Source organism: Triturus cristatus, chromosome 6, assembly GCF_964204655.1.
Source record: "Triturus cristatus chromosome 6, aTriCri1.1, whole genome shotgun sequence".
NCBI lineage: Eukaryota > Metazoa > Chordata > Amphibia > Caudata > Salamandridae > Triturus > Triturus cristatus.
The window spans coordinates 1,896,467,129-1,896,488,306 of NC_140589.1; the positions used below are offsets into that span (position 1 = coordinate 1,896,467,129).

Sequence of the window (21,178 nt, forward strand, 5' to 3'; positions counted from 1 at the left end):
TTCGGCCCAGCCATATGCAAATCAATCTTGCCCCTGCTCCCCATGGGAACAGTCCAGTCCGAACTGCCAGGTCTTGTCCTCCCTAGACCGGAAACAAGAATCCTGGGACCGTTTTCGGGGTTTCACTCCTCATCAGCCAGGCTAGCTTGAATCCAGTCTCACAGCGAGCAAGTATTTCGACAGTGTCCTGGGTAGGTGACATACATCTTGCACCCATGTGCTAGCCTCCCTGGTCACCAGCCAGTAATCCAGTCGTTACCACAAATTGTGTGCCATTGAGATGAGCGTGCCTTCTCGGCTCTCTGGGTGCTGAATACGCCATACATCAAGTTCATAGTCTGCCAGAACTTCCTAAAGTGCCCTGCTCGCCGGTTTGATCTGTCCAGGCGGGCCTGTAGATCTGTCCATGTTTGGGTCTAATGGAAAGTTCAAATTTCCCCCCCCGATAATAGTAGAGGGCTGTAGCTTGTATATCTGGGTATAGAATGTGGTGTAGAATTCGGGAACGTTGGTGTTGGGGGCCGTATACATTGATTAGGGTTAGTTTTGTGTTCCCGCATGTTCCCTGCCATTGACATACCTCCCCTGACCATATGTTTCAGAGTGCAATATGGTAAAGGGGGTTCTTCTACGGACCAGAATGCGGACCCCTCTGGGGTAGGAGGAGGCCTGTTTCATGTGTGCCCTTCGAGTCCCCATGCTAAACGCAGCCTGCGCGGTAAGGTGTGTTTCTTGTATGAATGCAATATGTACCTGGTGACGGCTTAAGTATACAAATACCTTCCTCACCTTTCTAGGGTTATTCAACGCACACACGTTCCATGTGAGTAGGTTAAGGTTACCTGTCACTGCACATATGACGCTGTCATTATGCCATAACGATGTATGTGGCAGTCACATGGTGAGAGGCCCATCTGTGTGGTTGTGTGTCAGGTTGCATGCAGTCAGTCTCAATAACATACCGTCCCAGTTCAGCGCCGTCAACTTGCAGACGTCATGCCCAGTACACTACCTAAATACAATTTGATCGTACAAAACATTCTGGCCCAGGGGGACAGAAACATATAGTACAACACATTTGTTCCCAGTAGGTTTTACCCTCGTAGGGGGCGCGAGATGCCATCTGCCCTCCGTAGGGCTAATGAAGTCCATGGCTGCCTTGGTGGAGGCAAGTATAGTTTGGCGACGGTCGTGGTCCCCTCTCGGATGAGCTGGATACATCAGAGCATATTTGAGTCCCAGGGTCTGTAGTTTCTTCTTCACTGGGGTGAAATCTCTTTGTGCCATCTGAACCGCAGCGCCTTCACGGTCCCTCAGCAGTTGTGGCCCCACCTTCAGGGGATAAGCAGCGTGGCTTCGTCCGGCCAGCGCATCAGACCGTTGTCCATCTGGCTCCAAGGCGGCTGTCGCACCCTGAACAGCGGGCTCACCGTCCTGCTCACAGACGCCCTGTGTTTAGCAGCGAATGTGTCACAAGGTCAGTGCAGGCCGCCGGCGTCTCCGCAGTCCAGCGCTTCCGCCCCACTCGCTGGGGCAGTTCTCTCTTTTCCATGCTGCTACTGGCCTCGGCCGTGCGCTGGCATTTTATAGTAATGTTTAGTTTATTAGTCAATTAAAACCATAAACATGATTCAATCGTACAATACAGAAAGATTAAAGATAAATACAAAAGAATCTAGCTACTGCCTTTATTTGCTGAGGAGTCATTCACACATCTCCCCAGGCAGTCAGAAAGCTGTCTGTGTGCCTTGGACTTTGCGAGGCCTCTGGGCTATCTGGAGTAAAGAGTGGCAACTTTCTAAAAGTTGCTTAACTTTTAATGGTTGTATTAAATGCAACCTGGATCAGGTCGGGTTTCATGCCACAATTAATTTGATACCTTACACAACCCATTTAGGTAGTCCAATTAAGGAGTTAGCCGGGCTGGGGTGCCAACTGCTAATCCTGAGTTAGCCAATGAGGCTACGAACTTGGTCCACAGTAAAATGACAATTTGGAAGTGCTGCTGTTAAAACATATTAAAAATGTCTTACTTAACAAAATACAGCTCTGTGCCAAAGAGCTCTACAGGCCTTCTTTAGGGTTGACTTCTATACAGTGTTAAAGGATAAGGTGGCTTTCCCCTTGGTGTGAATGGCAAAGTCTAACTGGTAGTGAAAACACTGTTCTTCCAGTCTGCAGTGGCAGGCTGGGAGCGATTTTGTACCTTGTCACTCACAGGATGTGAAGTGCTGAAGCCCTGAGTTGACACTCTGCCATTCATACCCTGAGTGCCATGTACCAGGGACTTATAAGTAAGTCAGTCCTTGCTGTAGTGTCTTATGAGTTTTTATAACAGAACCTCTTTGGCTCCAACCAGACTAGAGCTATGATGTAGGTGTTAGTGTGGAATGCAATGAAAGCTTGGTTTAGAATGTTGAGTTTGCAGTTAAACGCAGAAGACTAAAGATGTGTAATATCAAGCTCCGTGTTTGGCGTAATCATTGGCAGGTACCCAGGCTGGGGTGGACACTACAACTGCCGACAAGATAGGAGATAAGTAACCTGAAGAGAGACCGTGCTCTCCCATGGTCCATGCAGACTGCTCGTGTATACTATGTGTGTCGCTGTCGAACCACAGAATCAACACTTCATGCATGTGGAGTCAAAGCGCAGCTTCAGCCGCTGTGAAACCGCTGAAGACTGCAAAAACTAAGCAAAGAATCAACACGTCGTTGACTGAGAACCTGTTGGTCGGACCATTCATAAAGGTACCCTGCTGCCACACAAGATAGAATTGCACATTAAATAGAGTTTTGCCATTGAAGGCAGATTCAACCAGGTTTATGAAGCGCAATTGCTAATGATCATAAAAACATTATCAAATACTGTTCTTGACAGATGCTTGTCCGATTCATTCAGACAACAGATGCTGAGAGAAACTCTTAGTGTGGAGCTAGTGCTCATGGCTGCCAGACAAAGACAAGCTACCACCATGGAAGTGGGAGGTCCCCTGAACAAACAGCCATGAGTGTTAAGAGTAAGCCAAAGCAAAGGACAGAAGGACACCAAGTTATGTGTACATGTAAAAGGAAATTATGGTCACCAAGGTAAATGTCCTGCCATTTGACAGATATGTAAAGGCTGTGGGAAAGAACTATTTTGTGACAGTTTGCAAAGTGAAGCTGTAGGAGGCTGGCTTAGTATATGGCGATCACTTGTGTAAGTGTAGCACCCTGCACTAATCCAGACAACCCTTTTGGTGATTTTGGTGGTCTTAGACAACCTTAGAAAGCTCTCTAAATGGTAGCTGTGGAGAGCAGCTTTCAGGCTTAGTCCAGAAGGAGTGTAAAGCAGATTGTTTTACGAGAATGTAATCTTATTGGTATAGATTTAGTGAAAAAAGAACCACACAGTGTATTTATAAAAATATGTATTTATTTATTAGACACTCACTAACACATACAAATACGCAATGCACACAATAATTTGCAAATAAAACAGGTAAGTAGCAGGAATACACAGTGGACACTAGGGGGAGACCAAACCATATATTAAAATAGTAGAAAGCAAACCACGACTCTAGTCAAGACTATACCCAGAAGAGGTAGAAGTGCACGGTACTCAAGGAACCACCCGAGGTAAATAACGAGGAAACCAAACGGAGGCCGTGTGTAGAGTGGGATCACAACTGCATGCTCAATTCGAGTCAATGGGTAAGTCGCGGTTGCAATTTTAAAGAAGGACCCTTCCCAGTGGACCCTGAAGAAACCCAGTGGAAGACAGAAAGTTGGAGAGCCACCCCACCCGTGGATACCCTGGGAACCAGGATACCTACACCAGGGAAGGCTGGTGCATAGGTGCGAAGTGGTGTCGAAAACCGCCGTCTAACTCAATGGAGGACTTCAGGTTGATTCCGCTGGTGAAGAAGGTGAAAGTGTCCGGTGGAACCCAAAGGTGGATTCATAATGAGATGTACCTGCAAGCAGAGTGGACAGAGTCTATGCCACTCAGGAGTGACCAGGAGGCACGGAAGACGAATGCCGGCCGATGTCTGGTGTTGCCGGAGAGTTGATGGTGACCTTGGAGCTGCAGCTGTGTGCACTCTGTGGAAGACCATGAGCCGTTCACGAGCTGTCCCACGTCAGATGTCGAGAGTTGAGGGGTCGATGTCCATAGGGAACACCAACAAGCCTTGGCAACTGCAAACAACATGGCAAGCGAGAAAAGGTGCAGTGTCGGACCATCAAGGTCCAGGTGACTCACCATAAGCAGGGGAGTCAGAGTAGGCCCTGAGCAATCAGGGGAGCCCACTGGACTTAAAGAAGACCCTCGAGAAGACCCACAGGCCGGAGGCGCAGGAGTCGCAAGATGACCTCAAGCAGCTAACTAAAGATGAAGGCCTATGGTGCAAGAGTTGTGGTGAGGATGAAGAGCTTGGCTGCAGGGGATGCTTGAGGTTGGAGCTTCTTGGAGCCCGAAGATCTTTGAGGAGGAGCCAACAAGCCTTTGCAACAACTAGTCGACGCAGTGCACAGGGGTTGTGTTCCAGCCGTTCTGACGAGGGATACTGGACTCAAATTCGGTGAGAAGACAGTGCCGGTCTTCCAGGGAGTTGCAGAACCACCACGTGTGTTGCTGATTCTTTCAGAGTACATGGGAGCCCCTGATCAGCAGACTGGCCAGCTGTGCTGCGATGCCTGCAGATGCAGGGGAGTGTCTCCTTCACTTCAAGGGAGATTCCTTCAGATGTCTAGGATGTCCACAGGCCTTGTGAGGATCCTGTGTGGAGCACAGGTACAGACGTTGTAGCAGACTTGCAGGACAAAAAGACCTGAAGCAGCAGGAGTCTTCCCAGTTGCAGTCACGGTGGCCAGAGCAAAGTCCAGAGAAGTCCAGAGTGCCCAGACGGTCGAAGATGAAGTGGTGTCTTGATCTGAATCTTGTTCCACGACGGATGTAGGGACCCACCCACCGTTAAGCCCTTAAGTACCCTAAGGAAAGGGTTAGGACGATTCAGGGGTCCCTTTCAGAGGATGGGCTGGACAGTGGGGAGGATACTCCCATGCCCTTTATCCAGTTTCACACTAGAGTGAGAGCCAACTGCTCCCTGAACTGGTTTGAACAGGAGTATGCAAGGAGGGCACCAAGTGTGCCCTTCAAGCAGTCTCTGTGGCCCTGGCAAGCTCCCCCACCCTGCCCCAATACACTAAACCCTGTCTGGGAGGTGGTCACACCTCTCTGTGACAGGCTATATATTCTGTCTTCCCCTGTTTGAGCAGCAGAAGAGTAGAATCGTGCCTCTGGTTGGCAGCAGCCCTAGCTTGCTGTCCGGTTCAAGAAGACTAGTACATGGAGCACTCGGGGCCTCCCAGAGGAGATTTACAGTGCATTGAATCATACTTCCCACACTGTTTATGGTGTGGGGGGTATGATTCAAACATGTTTGATACTAGACATGACAGGGTTCATTACAGCCAGTTTAGAGATGGTCATCTCGTAATGACACATGGCCACTCTATATATCGTAATGGCTGATGCACTTATAACCTGGGAGAATGAACTCTGAAGGTTATTGGGGTGTCCCACTCATGCAGGGGCACCCCAACACTTAGAACTGACCACCCTGCCTTCAGGATTGAAAAGGCCAGCTTTAGGTGTGATTTATAGGTTTTAAGTGCCTTGACCTCAGATATAGGGAAACATATATCTGCTATAAGTGGTGCTAGCACTAGCTTACACAGGCTGCAATGGCAGGCCTGTAGTCACAGTTTTGTGATCTTCCATGGGTGGCATAATACATGCTTCAGCCCATGGGGGACACCTGGTGCACCTATGCCCTGGTGTCCTGATTAGCAGTATCCCAGTCAGACTTGTCAGAAAGCATAACACCAAGCAAAAAGTGGGGGCACTATGAATGCAGAACCTAATTTCCTACAGAAGCAAACCATATTTGTGTCATGGTGTGAAGACAAAATGGCCACCAAAACCGTCCAAAAGCAGGGTTTGACTCGCACCCATAAGGCCAAGCGGTAACATCAGTTGAGGCAAATCGACACAAAAAGAATACGATCAGCTTCTAAATCCTCGTCCAATCAGCCTAAATATTGAGTGAAAGTGTAGAAGATGGTTGTTCCATGTTGATGTTTACCTCAGAGAAACGTGCATTTCGGACTGTCTGCATGTGAGGAAAAATATAAGTCGAGGAAAAGTTGACATGCCAAAACACAAAACTCATGCAAATATTGTTCAAAGATTACATTGAAAATAAATGGATGTTCGATACCCTTTATCATCGACATTGGTGCCTAAAGAGAAATGTAATCAGGGCCACTGGAATTATGCAGCAGGAGAGGGCCAAATTATGTGGCATGGTTGAATAAATTATGCAGCAAGAAAAGCAAATTATCCAACATAACGCACATTTTATGATACTATTACTTAGTTTTTTCATCATTTTTAAACTTAGTAACACTCTGTTGGCATTGGTTGTACCAGTTTAACATCCAACTATATCACTAGAGCAACAGAAAGGTGATCAGTCCGTCTTTGCAAAGGGCCTTCCACTGTGCTGTAAAACATGCCGTTGCATTTTGAGTAACTTTTGAACCATTTGAGCTAAAAACTATTTTATTATTAAAATTTGCATTTTATTCAACAGATGATAGATTAAGTGGCGAATGCGGCAAATCTATAATTAAGTGAAAATCACAACGTGCAAAAGTGTTCTCTCGCCTTGATTTAAATAAAGGTTATCATCGGTTGGAACTCGAAGACAATTGCAGGTACATTACAACAATTTTTACACATGTTGGTCAGTTTCGATACAAAAGACTCATTTTTGGTTTGTCATCGGCTGCAGAAAGTTTTCAAAACATCATTCGACGTATCATAGAGCCTGTTGTAAATGCATTCAATTAAGGCGATGACACATTGGTTTTCGGAGCTACACAGAAGGAGCATGATAATGCTCTCATAAAAGTATGATTTTTGCTTACTGATGCAGGTTTGACATTAAACGCAGACAATTGTGAGTTCCATAAAAAGAAGTAAACTTTCTTTGGCATTATCTTTGACACCTGATCCTGCCAAAGTACAAGCACTGTCAAACGCTGATTCCCCACAAGGTGTTTCTATGCCCTTTAATGTCCAGTTACTGTTCCTGATACATAAAAGACTTTGCAACTGTAAGTGCTCCATTACAAGAGTTGGCAAAGAAAAAAGTTTTAATATAGAGGGTCACACACATGCAAGAAAAGTTTCAAGAAAATTAAACAATCTATTGAAAATGCTACTGAAATGGCCTTATTTAACCCCAAGCTTCATACAGAGGATGTTTTTGATGCTAGCCCTGGTGGGTTAAGTGCCATTCCTGCACAGCACAGTGTGCAGCCAAATGCACAAAGGGAAATAGTGTGGCATATCTCAGTAGATGTTTACCCAGACAGAATGTGCTTATTCACAACCTGATGAAGAACGCTTAGCTGTGGTTTGGGGCTTGTGAATATTTCTGTGTCTTCCTATATAGAAAGCCTTTTACGCTGGTAACTGATCATCAAGCTTTACTGACTATCTCTAGCATGCCAAAAGGCTAGATTCCTCCTCTCATTGAAAGATGGGGATTACGATTGAAGGATTACAGTTAATAAATTACGCATCATCCAGGAAAGGATCTAAATCCTGCTGATTTATTTTTCCAGAGTGCTTATACAAGGTCAAGGTACTCCATCCAAGATGGCTGATGCCTGCATCAAACTTATTGACAAACTTCACATATCTGCTGCCATATCGTTAGCCCAGACCATAATGACACATTAGTCATGGAACAAAAATACTTGAACTCTCACCAACGATGGTGAATATCAAAAATGCAAACATGCCAAAGATGCACTATCCATAACTCAAGAAGGAGTCGTATTGCAAGGGTTGAGAATCTTTATTCCAGTGAGTCTGCGACAAAGAATGATTGAAGTGGCTGGCAAAGGACAGCGTGGTATTGTTGCCACGAAGAGAATTCTCTGAGATAGAGTTTTGTTCCCATACTCACATGAGACGGTTGAAAAGGAACTCCGGCCTGTCATCAATACAACTGCCTTTCTACAAATGTGTCAACATATGTTGAACATGTCAGAACTCCCTAAGCATGCCTGAGAGAGAATAGCCATCGATTTCTGTGTTCCACTCTGTAGCGGTCATCATTTGCTAGTAAATGTGGATGTATACTCCCGCTTCCCACTCATAGAAGATCTTTCGTCCACAACTCATGAACATGTCATTGAGAGACAGGATAACATTTTTGCGACATGGGGCATTCCAGCTATTGACGTCTGAAAGAGGCCTGCCCTTTTAACAGTCAATAATTTAAGCATTTTCTTCAACATCTGAATGTAAGGCATTAGAGTTTGTTTTAAATTTAAATGTATCCATTTGTAAAGTGCCTGGTTACACCTTCGGTGTCTCCCTGTGCTAGAGCAGACTCTTAGTGGGATGTTGACAGAAACTATTGAAGAGTATCCAGAGGCAAACAGCGGCACATGCGGATCCCAATACTAGTTTGAGGATGGAAACAGCCATGTTTTAATCTCTTGTGATTTTTTTTTCCCGCGAGGTTCAGTTCTTATATCCACAGGCAGTGTACTCCAGACCTTGGTTGCGAGGTATCCAAAGGTGCACGCTTCCAATCTTCACTTTCTGTATGCTCGGCACAGTAACCAATGCCCTGCCTAAAGATCTTAGATTCCTTGCCTGTGTGTATGTTGTTATCATAGACTGGAGATAGCGAGGACCATTTTTACACAGAATTCTGTGGCAGTAGCACATGGCCTTAAATGTGATCCTCTTCTCCACAGGCAGCCAGTGCAGGGTTGCCAGAGCCCTGGCAGCTGTTGCTCTTTTTGTGAGCTTCAAAACTAAGCAAGCTGCCACATTCTGTATCAACTTGAGCTTGGTCAGTCATTTTTTAGATGCTCTCAGATAGAGAATGTTGCCATAGTCCATCTGGGAGGTGACAAAGGCATTTACGATTGTCTTCCTTATAGTGTTGGGTAAAAGGGCAAGGGTTTTCTTAGGACTTTAGGAGTTCCAAAACATTTCCCCGCCACCTTCCGGATTTGGCTTTCGAACATTAGTTTTGAATCAAACCAGATCCAAAGGTTCTTTACTTCTGCTTTTGGGGAAGGTATTTTTCCTAATGTCTCAGGCCACCATGCTGATGCCCATATCGAGGGGGCCTTTCCGACTATCAGCACCTCCGTTTTGTTACCATTGAGTTTCAAGCAATGGTTGGACATGTATGCTGCTAGTGCCTCTAGACATAGAGAAAATTGGTGAGCTGTCTGTTCCGGGTTTGGAGATAACGTGACAATCAGTTGAGTATCATCAGCATATGATACAGCAGTCACAGTCCCATATTAAATTAATAACTTACATGACCACGTTAGGTAGTCCCATGCAGGAGTTAGGCGGGTTGCAGTGCCAACTGCTAGCCCTGTGTTAGCCAATGGGGCAATTAACTTTATCCACAGCAAAACAACAATTTTGAAGTGTTACTGTTAAAATAAAATAAAAATATCTTACTTAAAAATAATACAGCTTCCTTCCTTAGGGCTCTATAGGCTGACTTTGCCATTTGTGTGAAAGGCAAAGTTGAACTCTCAGTGAATGTGCTGTCCTGGCAGGCTGTGAGCCATTTTGTACCTTGTCACAAACAGGGTGGCTCAATCAATGCTGCAGACCTGAGTGGGCACCCTGCCTTACATGCCCTGGTTACCATGTAATGGGGATTTATAAGTATGTCAGTCCTTGCCGATTGGGGGGTATCCATCTCGACATGCAGTTTGTACAGGGTCAGAACACTGGCACTGGGGTCTAGTTCGCAGGCCTCAGTGCACTCTCAGATTATTTCAGACACTTACTAAAAGTAATGGGATCAGCGGTGAAGTAACTGAATGTAAGGGACAGGCAGTCAACAGACCTCCTGGGTGCAAAGGATGGGGACATGAGAGAGACACTTAACAGAATTCTTGGGCACCACTGATGGTTCATTGCACTCTGCTGTGACTACCACTAATAGACCGACCATCATTCCCCCTTCAGAAGCATAAAGGACACATTTGTTATACACTGCACCTAAGAAAAAACTCTCAGACAGATTGATGAAGATAACCTTGCAGATAGAGATAGTCACTTGAAAAGATGGGTACATTGATAGATAGAATAAAAGAGTTGCAAATATAGATAGAATTAAAAAAGATTGATAGAGTTGCAAAGATAAAAGTTGCATTGATAGAGGGACAGTAGACAGTTTGATAGACAGGTAGATACACACATAGAAGGACAGGTACATAGACGGGTAGTTCGATACACACAGAGGTTAATAGTTAGGATTGCAAAGATGGAAGGCACCGCGCAGAGTCAATTAGTAATGTAATATTAAAATATCTCTATAAGCATGGCAAGCAAGTGCACCGAAAGCAAACTAGAAAGACCTACAAGCAGGGCATAAAGATTAGATTGGTTTACAAGCATAGCTGTAATCCTCTATTAAAATGCATACAGGAGTGCAGGTATAAACGCATTTCATTGTGTGCATTCTAAAAAGTAAATTACTTAATAAAGAATAGATTTAAATGGACAACATCTGCTATAATCTGATAAAGCAGCAATCGGGTAAACAAAGGCAGTTCCAGAAGGAATTTACAACATCATTAGCAGGAGGCAGGAACTGATAAAGTGGCTGAAGTAGGCAGGCCACTGCCCCATGCTGTATTGTGTAGTGGGCAGATGTAAAATGTGAATGGCATAACAACCGACCAATGGATTTTAGAGCTGAAACCGCTTTAAGAAAATCATATATGTATTTTGTAAAATAAAAGTTCTTGGCTAACACCAGACTAAAGGTATAACTGTGCATTCGTAATTCTGTAGGTGTGCACGTTTGTGGAGAAAAATGTGCATGCCTACAGAATGATGTAACCGACGCCACCTCATTGCACCTTATGCTTTTCTTTTTTTTTATACTGTGCATCATTGGGAAAGCTGTACGTCTAAAAGGTGAGAGTTATTGACTCTCTTACTGTGTCTTTCAAATGGATGTCGACCTCCTGTACCTTGTGTAGCTCTGGTCAGAGCCTCGGAACTCCAGAGTAACACTATGTGGAAAATGCTCAGATTACCTGCCCGGGTCCTATCCCAGGGTCTCTGACAGTATAAAGGACTACCATGCAGCAGTTGCTCATGTTTCCCGCTGTTATTAGCATGCTCTGCATTGCATGGTCCATCTTGTGTTATTTGTTAGGCTGTGTGATAGTAGGAAGTTTTCCCTGGATAAGAAAGGAGGCATCTTGTTGCTATGAATTGAACATTGTAGTGTGCCGTGGGGTGAGGGTCTCACTCATTGAACAGGAACCTTCTCTGGTGTCTTAGTTTCTCTTCAAGTCCACACTCCTAAATAGAAGGGAATCATGGAAGGATTACATGCCCTTATTCTGCCTACTGCATCTTTACATTGAAAGTGTAATCTAGAATTTCTTCAGCGCACCTGTCTATATGGACAGTTAAGTCTCATTAAATGGCAGTAGATTTTTCTGATGGGCTCTGCATTTAAACTTATTCAGTGTTTCTTTTTCTTAATCTAACAGGCGAAACAAATGTAGTGATGAACGTAAATGGTAACGGCATTAAACATCACTTGTGTAGGAAGTGATGTAGAAACCGTATACCTCAAAATCTCTTTGCTGGAATGCTAATGCCTCACCAACGTCTTTCTACAGCAGGAACCCTACACTGCCTAATGAGGTCTTTACTTGGCTTTTAGAAATCAGCTGATGAACATTAAAGACATAACACACTGACATATGGAAGCAAGTCTGAGGTGCTCATTACAAAGGAAGAGCCAACCTGGTATCAGAAAGAACACACAGGAGAGAAGTTAAATGAATATATAGATTATGACAAAACTTTTATTAGACCGAGAAACAGCAAGTGCATCATCAGAAACTTCCTGCTGGAAAAAAATAATATAGATGGACTGACTGTGGAAAAGTATTCTTTGCAATGAAAGATCTAATGCAGCGTCAGAGGGTCCACATAGAGGAGAAACCATATCAATGTACAAAATGTAATAAAGTGTTTCGAATCAAGAAGACTCTAGATTGGCATAAAAAATTCCACACTGGGGAGAAACCGTATGAATGTATTGAATGCTGTAGGGCATTCATTAGAAAGGAACAACTAGAGCTTCACCAGAAAGTCCATACTAGGGAGAGACCATATCATTGTACAGAATGTGACAAGGCGTTTACTACCAAAGGAAACCTAATAAAACATCAGAAAGTCCACACTGGGGAGAGACCGTATGAATGTACAGACTGTAATAAAGTGTTCAGATGGAAGGCAAATCTAAAGGAGCATCAACAAATCCACACTGGGGAGAGACCGTATAAATGTACAGAATGTGATAAGACATTTATTATGAAAGGAAACCTAATACAACATCAGAAAATCCACACAGGAGAGAGACCATATCAATGTACAGAATGTGACAAAGCATTCATAGCAAATGTAGAGCTGAAGCACCACCAGAAAACCCACACTGGGGAGAGACCATATCATTGTACCGAATGTGACAAGGCATTTATTACCAATGGAAACCTAATAAAACATCAGAAAGTCCACACTGGAGAGAAACCATATGAATGTACAGAATGTGACAAGGCATTTATTACCAAAGGAGACCTATGGCGACATCGGAGTGTCCACACTGGGGAGAAACCATATCAATGCAGAGAATGTGAAAAGGCATTTGTAGCAAATAGACAGCTACAATGGCATCAGAAAACCCACACTGGGGAGAAACCATACCAATGTACAGAATGTGACAAAGCATTTATATCAAATCAAGAGCTGAAGCAACATCAAAAAGTCCACACTGGAGAGAGGCCATTCAAATGTACTGAATGCGAGAAGGCATTTACTTTTAAGTCACGTCTAATGCAACATCAGAGGGTCCACACTGGGGAGAAACCATATCAATGTACTGAATGCTGCAAGGCATTTATAACCAAGAGAGAGATGACGCATCATGAGAAAACCCATACTGGGGAGAAACCATATCCGTGTAGTGAGTGCGACAAAGCATTTATAAGAAAGGGAGAGTTAAAGCGACATCAAAAAGTCCACACTGGAGAGAGACCATTCAAGTGCACTGAATGCGAGAAGGGCTTTATTATAAAGGCACGTCTAATGCAACATCAGAGAGTCCACACTGGGGAGAAACCATATGAATGTACAGAATGTGACAAAGCATTTATTACAAATGGAAAGCTAAAGAAACATCAGAAAATCCACACTGGGGAGAAGCCGTATGAATGTACGGAATGTGACGAGAATTGTTTGTAAGCCAAATTTAATTCAACATCGTAAGGTTCACTTAGGAGAGAAACCATATCTATATACTGAAAGTCACAGAGCATACGTAACAAATGGAGAGCTAATAAAACATCAGAAAATCCACATAGAGAGAAATCCTGTGTATACACAGAATGTGATAAAGTCTTTCACAGGAAGAATAAGCTAATGCAGCATCAACAAATCCACACTGGGGAGAAACCATATTAATGTATAGAATGTGACAGCATTTATAACAAATGGAGAGCTAACGCATCCTCAAAAGTCCAAACTGAAAACTGCACTGAATGTGGTAAGGCAATTATTAGAAAGAGAGTTAAAAAAACACCTGAAAGTCCACATTGGGAAAAAACTGCATGAATTTGACAAAGTGTTACTAATGATGTACCCTTATGAATGTACAGAAAGTGGCAAAGCATTTATTAGAAGGGCACAGCCAATGCATCGTCAGAGGGTCCTCACTGGGAGAAACCATATCAGTGCACTTACTGTGACAAGGCATTTGTTAAAAAAGCAACATAACACAACATCAGAAAGTTCACATGGGAGAGAAATTATATGACTGTACTGAATGCAACAAAGCATTTATTAGAAAGGCACCGTTAATGTACCATCAAAGTCCACAAAGGAAGAAAGTCATGACCCGAAGAACGCATATCTCAACACATGTGTCCAGGCATTTGTTAAAAAAGAAAGAACTAACACTACATCAAAAAGTCCACCCTGGGGAGAAACCATATAAATGTCCTGAGTGTGACAATTAATTTATTGGCAGTGCACAGCTAATAAAATAACAGTAAGCCAATGGAGAGGAGAAAGTCATGACAGTGGAGAATGCATATCACTGCACTCAATGTGGCAAGCAGACCCCAGGCATAGATTTGCAAATTTTGCTGCACAAAGCTAGTACAAAGGCAAAGCTAATGCAACATCATACAGTAATTACTAGTGGGACACCCGTCCTCCACACAGGAGCAACACCATATGAATATACTGAATGTGACAAAGCAAACGTTCCAAAGGGGCTATTAATGCAACATCTGAAAATTCACAGTGGAAAGTTATTGAGGCAATAAATGTGACCAGCTGCTGATCTGATAGTTCTTATTGGCAGAAACAACTTTTTTTCAAAGCGTTTTTTTAAAGGATGAACCTACAGTGTCAACATGCATTCCATGAAGAAACTATGTCTGTCTTCAGTGTGACAAGACATTCATTAAAAAGGAATAGCAGACACTTGATCAGAATCTATACGCTGGGGAGAAGCCATTTAAATATTAATAACATGGAAGAGCATTTCCTTCAAACACTTTCTGATGAGGTACCAAAAAGGCCACCTGGGTGTAAGATGTAGTGATTGTGAAGTCTTTCATTTGAAACAGCCATCAGTTGCTACAAAAAAAAGCAACACCTGCATATAGATATAGGGGGCCGAAATACCTCAACAAAATGTGGAGCAAAGGAACAGAAATAGTGGCAGTCATCGTAGATGCTGAAGGATTAGTCAAGAAAAGGTCCCAGGGCAACTTGCCCCTTGCCCACAGAGGTGACAATGTGATAACTCCAGAGAGCATCAAACTTTCTCAGAATGCAAATGTTACAGAAAACAGCTAGATTTCTTTCCCTGTTCTGGCCTACTATGGCATAAGGACTATTTTGACTACCTTGTGATGAAACCTGGCTCTGCCTATTTACTCAGTTATATGAGATTTGTTCTGCAAGGCCTTCAAGGGCTCGTATCCACAGTTTTGGGGGCATTTGTGATAATGCAATGCAGAGTATGTTATCTTAGAACTTATGTTCATGCTGTTTATTGTTGACATTTTGTTTCTTTCATTAATAATACTGCACAGGAGAGTACAAGTGGAGTTGTGGGGTTGGTTGGAAGTAAGATGCCACTGACCCTAGAGGTTTGCAGCCCCTAAAGTGTGTGTGCATTAGGTGTATGGTTTAATATGGGACAGGAGCTGCCACCATTTGTACAGATCTTGCAGGACAGGTTGCTAGATAAGCAGTGAATAAGAGGCCTCTACTTAGAGCAGTGATTACAATCTCATATCTCACGTGTAGACAACAATTGCTAGTGCCTACACCATCAGACAAACCCGTCTTCGTATAGGTAAACCCCACGGAATCAGTAATGATGATACAAATAGATGAGTTCAGCCCGTGTCTGTGATAAGACACACCGACGGTACCAATGATTCTTCGTTTTGAGGTATTCAAAAAGTCGGATTTGTCTGAAGGTGTAGGCACTAGCAGTCTACCATTCAGATCGTTTGTAGACATTTCCTTGCAACATTGATAGATACCCTTACTACTGTTTCCGAGTGCGGGCAACCTTTGCCATTTATTATCGTAACAGCCCTGATGAAGTTCCGTCTGTGGAACAAAACGCGTTGGCAGAGGCTGATGTCCAGTTCTTACTGACGACATTAAAGTTACTTTCTATATATCTTTGGAGAAAATTGATTTTTCCTTGGTGCACCTTCCCAACTGTACAAATTGTTGTGCTTTAACATTGTGTCCTAATTTCTTATTTTCACAGTTCCCCTGAAGAAGGGATCATGTATCCCAAAATGCATTGGGACAGATAACAAGGATATTAACGTCATATATCTTGTATAGTTTGTTAATTCAATCAGTTCATGTACAATGTTTTTTTTAATACAGTGTTCATAATTGTCTAGCATACGTACAAAGATTGTATGCAGAAAAAAATCTTTTGTATTGTATGATAAGTTGAAATTGTTTTTGAATTGCAATAATGTAATGAGGTTAAATTATATCATTTTGTGAGAATTAATAGAGCAAACTGAGTTTTGCACCAAGCAGTGCGGGTAGGGTCAAGTGATTAGGTACACTTGCTTTATTTCTTTAGTAACAAAGGAACATCTGAACATGAATATTCAAGATTGGTTAAAAAACCCAAGACACACTATTCAAGATTGTCTACTCTTTCATGATGCTCTTTTGTTCATACCTACTACTGAGCTGCAAAAAAAGGTCTTAGAATGGCATCATGACATCGCATTAGCAGGACATCCTGGATATATAAAAACATTGGAAAATTGTAAAAAGCAATTTTGGTGGCCTTCCTGAACCAAGCATGTTCAATCTTATGTAGCGTCTTGTCCCATTTGTGCTAGAAATAAGTCTCTACATAAGGCACCAGCAGGATTATTACAGCCATTAACTACCCCCCCCCCGAATCCTTGGCATACCATCAGTATAGTCTTCATCACCAATCTACCTGTGAGTAATGGTAAAACAGCCATATTAGTGGTGGTTGATTAGTTATCCACAATGGCACATTTTATCCCATTGTGTAAGATTCCTACTGCTGTAGAGTTTAGTAATATAGTCATCACTAACATAGTAAGATTGCATGGCCTGCCGTCAAAGATTGTTTCAGACAGAGATAGTCAGTTTACTTCTAAATTCTGGAAAAATCTATGTAAAAATCTTAAAATGGAACTAGCTCTATCTACAGATTTCTATCCAGAAACAGATGGCCAGACGGAAAGGGCTAATCAAACATTACTACAGATCTTGCAATGTTTAATGACAGAATTCACTAGTGGATGGGACAAAGCTTTACCATTAGCAGAATTCATTTATAATAATAGTATTCACTCGGCAACGCAATGTACGCCCTTTTTCTTTTTGACTGGTTATCATCCCAAAGCCTTACCAATAGACAAAGAGCCTTCTCTAATTCCAGCAGTCACTGACCATTTAAAAAATGTATTGGACATACAGGAAAAAGCAAGAAAGCATTTGAATAACTACAAGAAGTTAATGTAAAAACATGCAGATAAGCATAGAAATCCTGCTCCATGTTATCGAGTAGAAGATAAGGTGTGGTTATCTACCAAAAACCTAAATATCTCAGGTCCACATAAATTGTATCCACGGTATATTGGACCATTTCCCATTGTCAGACTTATAACCCCTGTTACTGTACAATTACAATTACCCACTGAATATGCTTTACATCCCACTTTTCATGTCTCCTTAATTAAGCCATTCATTCCAGAAACAAGACTAGAACCCCTCCCTCCACCCAATCCTATTGATGGACATTTAGAGTACGAAATAAAACAAATCTTGGATGCTAGGAGAATCTACGGAAAACTTCACTATTTGATAGCATGGAAAGGATATTCAACAGATGAAAATTCTTGGGAACCATCTTCCTTTGTTCATGCCCCTAAGCTGGTGAAACAATTTAATTTGCGACACCCACAAAAACCCCGCCCAGTGGGGCGTCCTTTGAGGGGGGCGACTGTTAGGGTTTGCACCTTACAATCGGCGCAACCTCATCTTGTGCTGTAAAATCCCTTGGTTGTTATGTAACTAATGGGCAACTGGTATTTCCATTTTGTATGTGCATCATTGCATTATTTCTATAATGGCACATAGTATGTCCCCTTTATTGTAAACAACTAGGTTTGTCAGTAGCAGTTATGTTAATTTGAGGCCACGCAGCATTTTGAGCAGTTTGCATGTGAGTAGCAACACTGGGCACGTGTATAATTAAAGGACCTCATTCGCTTTGAAAGCGCATTGACTTTGTTGCTGTTGAGCCACGTGGGCCACGTGTCAGCCAGCTCAACGCCATCCCCGAGGGTATTTCAAACCCCTCGAACACAGTAAACACGCTTGCGCTTGTTTCCTTTCAACACTCACCTGTGTTCCAGCTTCCCGAGCTTGGTTTCTTCAGACGGCGAGTTGAGTCTCGCGTTCTCCTCCTTCCGCCCAAAGGATCCAGTTGCCACGGTGACAATCGACCGCTTCCCTTCTCTCCTTCCGGTGATTTTGGTTCCCTCTTCAAGACGTTCCGACCTGCAACAGTAGGAAAAGAAAAAACAAAGCTAATTCAAGTAAGGCACATTTGTTTCATTTTTATTTAGGATATTCATGCACAAAGGATTACAAGGTACATTCTGACAATTTATGAATGGGAAAAATACTTATCTGAATATCGAACTGTGTAGAAAGGCCGAGGACCTTACTTCTTGTTTCTTACACGGCAAAGACAGTGACTTTAACTAAAGAATACAAAAGAAGAAAAGAAACAGTTGATAAGAACTGCGGGTTTAAAACTCTTACCTTTTATTTCAAAGTGTATTTATAACTCGGTAACTTTACTTGGAATGGTGGTATGGGTAATAGGATGTAGGCGCCAATTGGTAATTTCACATTAGCAAAATCTATGGTTGAACTCTGAGTAGTAACGGTGCTGAAGGGATTGAGAGAAGCACCTGCCTTCCTATTGTTTGTGGCCAAAGCAACAAAAGAACATAGTACACATTCCCCAGCACACTTGATTTCAAGACATATCCATTTCTGATGTTATTCACTTATGATTAAAAAACACATTAAATAAAACAGTCATTTGTTTCTTCTTAGTCTTTCTCCAAGTCTTTAATGAGTGAACTCTGACAAAGCCAACACGTGTTTTGTCGCCTCAGTATGTTTGTACATGCGACTTGTTCACGGCTGAATGGATTGACTAAAAAGTAGTATATAATGTGGCGATAATTCTGGGCCACACTAATCCTGTGGCGTGAGGTAAAATGACAATCTGCTGGGCATATAATTCTGTTCCCACTGTTATCCTGGTATTCTTGTTCCAAAATCTTTTTGCTCGAAACACCGATCCGCGTCCTCACCCCTCATGCCGTCTCTCCTCGAGTGCGAGAGGAGAGACGGCGTGAGCGGCAAGGACGCGGATCGGCCCAGCAGATTGTCATTTTACCTCTTGGCACAACAGCTGAAAAAGTCTGCTAAGGGCAAGCAATAGCCCAGATCCCCAGATCGCTGCTCCTCATTGCTGTGCAGGACCAGGACCTGAGTGTCAGAAGTTGCACCGTCTCATACTAAGATGGCTCCACGCAGGACGCACAGCAGAGCAAGACGCACAGCAGAGCACAGCGGATCAGAGCAGCGGAGCGAGCTATGAGCCACGAGCCAGGAAGGCAAGGAAGGTAGGGAAAGATCGGGCAAAAACAAGACAGAGTATACGGTCTACTCTGCTCCACGTCTGCCCCCACGACCCACTCAGTACCCTGCATTCTACAAATCAAAGCATGGCCACCGCATAGGAGGAGATTGAGCCACGGTCTGTCAGTCCCTGCTCCCAGCGGGGGGTGCAACAGCAGGTTGGCTGGTCGGCAGCAAGTTACCCCAGGCTACTCGGCTGCCTATGAACATCTGAGGACTCGAGGAACTCATGGGACTCATGGGTAAGAAGCAGTAAGAAGCAGTAAGGGCAGTAACAGCGGGTAAGTGCAAGCAGGAGAGCGGTCACTGAAAGCAAGAGAGAGCAGCCACCATTATTTGCAGCCGCTGAGTGCATGCCCGGTGAGTCAGCGGAAGCGGCCCAACTAGGTTGGGTGCGGCTTGCCAGTGTGCCCTGCTCTTGGTTTTCTCGGTCCTCCCGCTCCCTGGCTCCCTTGGCTCTTCTGTCACCCCCTCCTTGGTCCCTCTCTTGCCCAGCTTCCTGACCAGCCTACTGCCTGCTTTTCTGCTAATCATCTGCTCAGTCTTTCACCTCCTTCCGCGCCCTTTAGTGTCTTGTTAAAACCCATCGTTCCTCAATTTCACCACCCAATTCCTCCACTGCTAGTAGCACTTGATATCCGCAGTCAACCTTGAGCTGCACAGGGAGACCTCGGACTTGGGATTGGGTGAAGTAACTTCACTGGCTTCAAGGCCATTCTAAGCACTCTCATTGAACAAGAGACGCTTCAGCCTCGAGTAAAGTATAGGAGGCTTGTCTTAGGCCAAGCCCTAGCTTTGGCCTTGGTTCACAAGGATAAAAGTCACTGGAAGCCGCTTCGCCAGGCGGCAACAAGGAAAAATAAAAAATAAATCTCCCTTACTGCTCATGCCCCTTCATCAAGTAAAAAAAGGAAGACGCCCGGGTCGAGAGAAAGGCTAGTTGCAGCACCAACACCAGAACCCACACTCTTCAATTTTGGCAGTAAAAATGGAAAACAGAAATGTTTCTTTCTAAATCCAATGGCTGCAATTTATGCTCCAACAGAAGAGGTATCAGGACTGCCTAGCCCAATAATGCCAAAGAAATCGGAAAAAAAGGCCACCTCAGCCCAGGATGGTCAGAACAACAGGACACGACCATCTCTATCAAAACGAGTCCCCCATTCCCCTAAGGCAGACCGAAGCAAAGTTCAAATAGAGAATCCAGCCCCGCGGGGAATATTCGCAGCAAGTAGACACTTAACCACTACAGCACAAGTTCACTTGAACGTATCCCCACTGAGTAATAATAACGAAATAGGAAGAAGCTTGCATATGGGCAACAATAATGTTGCAACAGAAGATCCAATAGAAAACCTTAGCAGTCAGGCAGTCCTTTTGGACGAAGCTTGGGCCTGCTCCTTCTCTTTATCCACTGATGCCAGTCTCCTTCAAATCTTGGAAATAAAAACGATATAACAAGATACAACCACTTCAGCCAAGCAAGGGAAATTTCCATCAACTATCTCGCCAAAGAAATGGACATCTGGTGGATAAGGATGGGGGGTAGCCTCCAACCCCCTAAACCTGACCCCCAGAAATAACCCAAAAGAGGAAAACTCAAAAGAAGGAAGCTTCCTAACAAAAACCAATCCTATATGCCCGTCACCTCCAATAAACTTTCATCAGTAAGCAGGATTGAGTTACAGTCGGGGCTATCGGGAGTGTCCACCCAAGAGATACCAACTGCCCCATGGAGCAAATCCTTGCTAGGAACACTGGAGCAAGCAATAAGGGCTCTAAA

At 43.6% G+C, this 21,178-nt stretch overlaps 1 protein-coding gene across 2 annotated transcripts in view; it reads left to right on the forward strand.

The window, feature by feature from the left end:
* Nucleotides 1–18,780, forward strand: part of LOC146822348 (uncharacterized) — a 43,145-nt gene extending 24,365 nt beyond the window's left edge. Inside the window, exon 2 of one of the 2 annotated variants that reach the window (XM_085613436.1) lies at nt 11,619–18,780. In XM_085613436.1, the coding sequence (XP_085469562.1) occupies nt 12,034–13,377 (1,344 nt within the window). In that variant the 5' untranslated portion in view covers nt 11,619–12,033 and the 3' untranslated portion in view covers nt 13,378–18,780. The remainder of the gene's footprint in view (nt 1–11,618) is intronic. The other variant, XM_085613437.1, reaches the window with a different exon arrangement.
* The last annotated feature ends 2,398 nt before the right edge of the window (nt 18,781–21,178 follow it).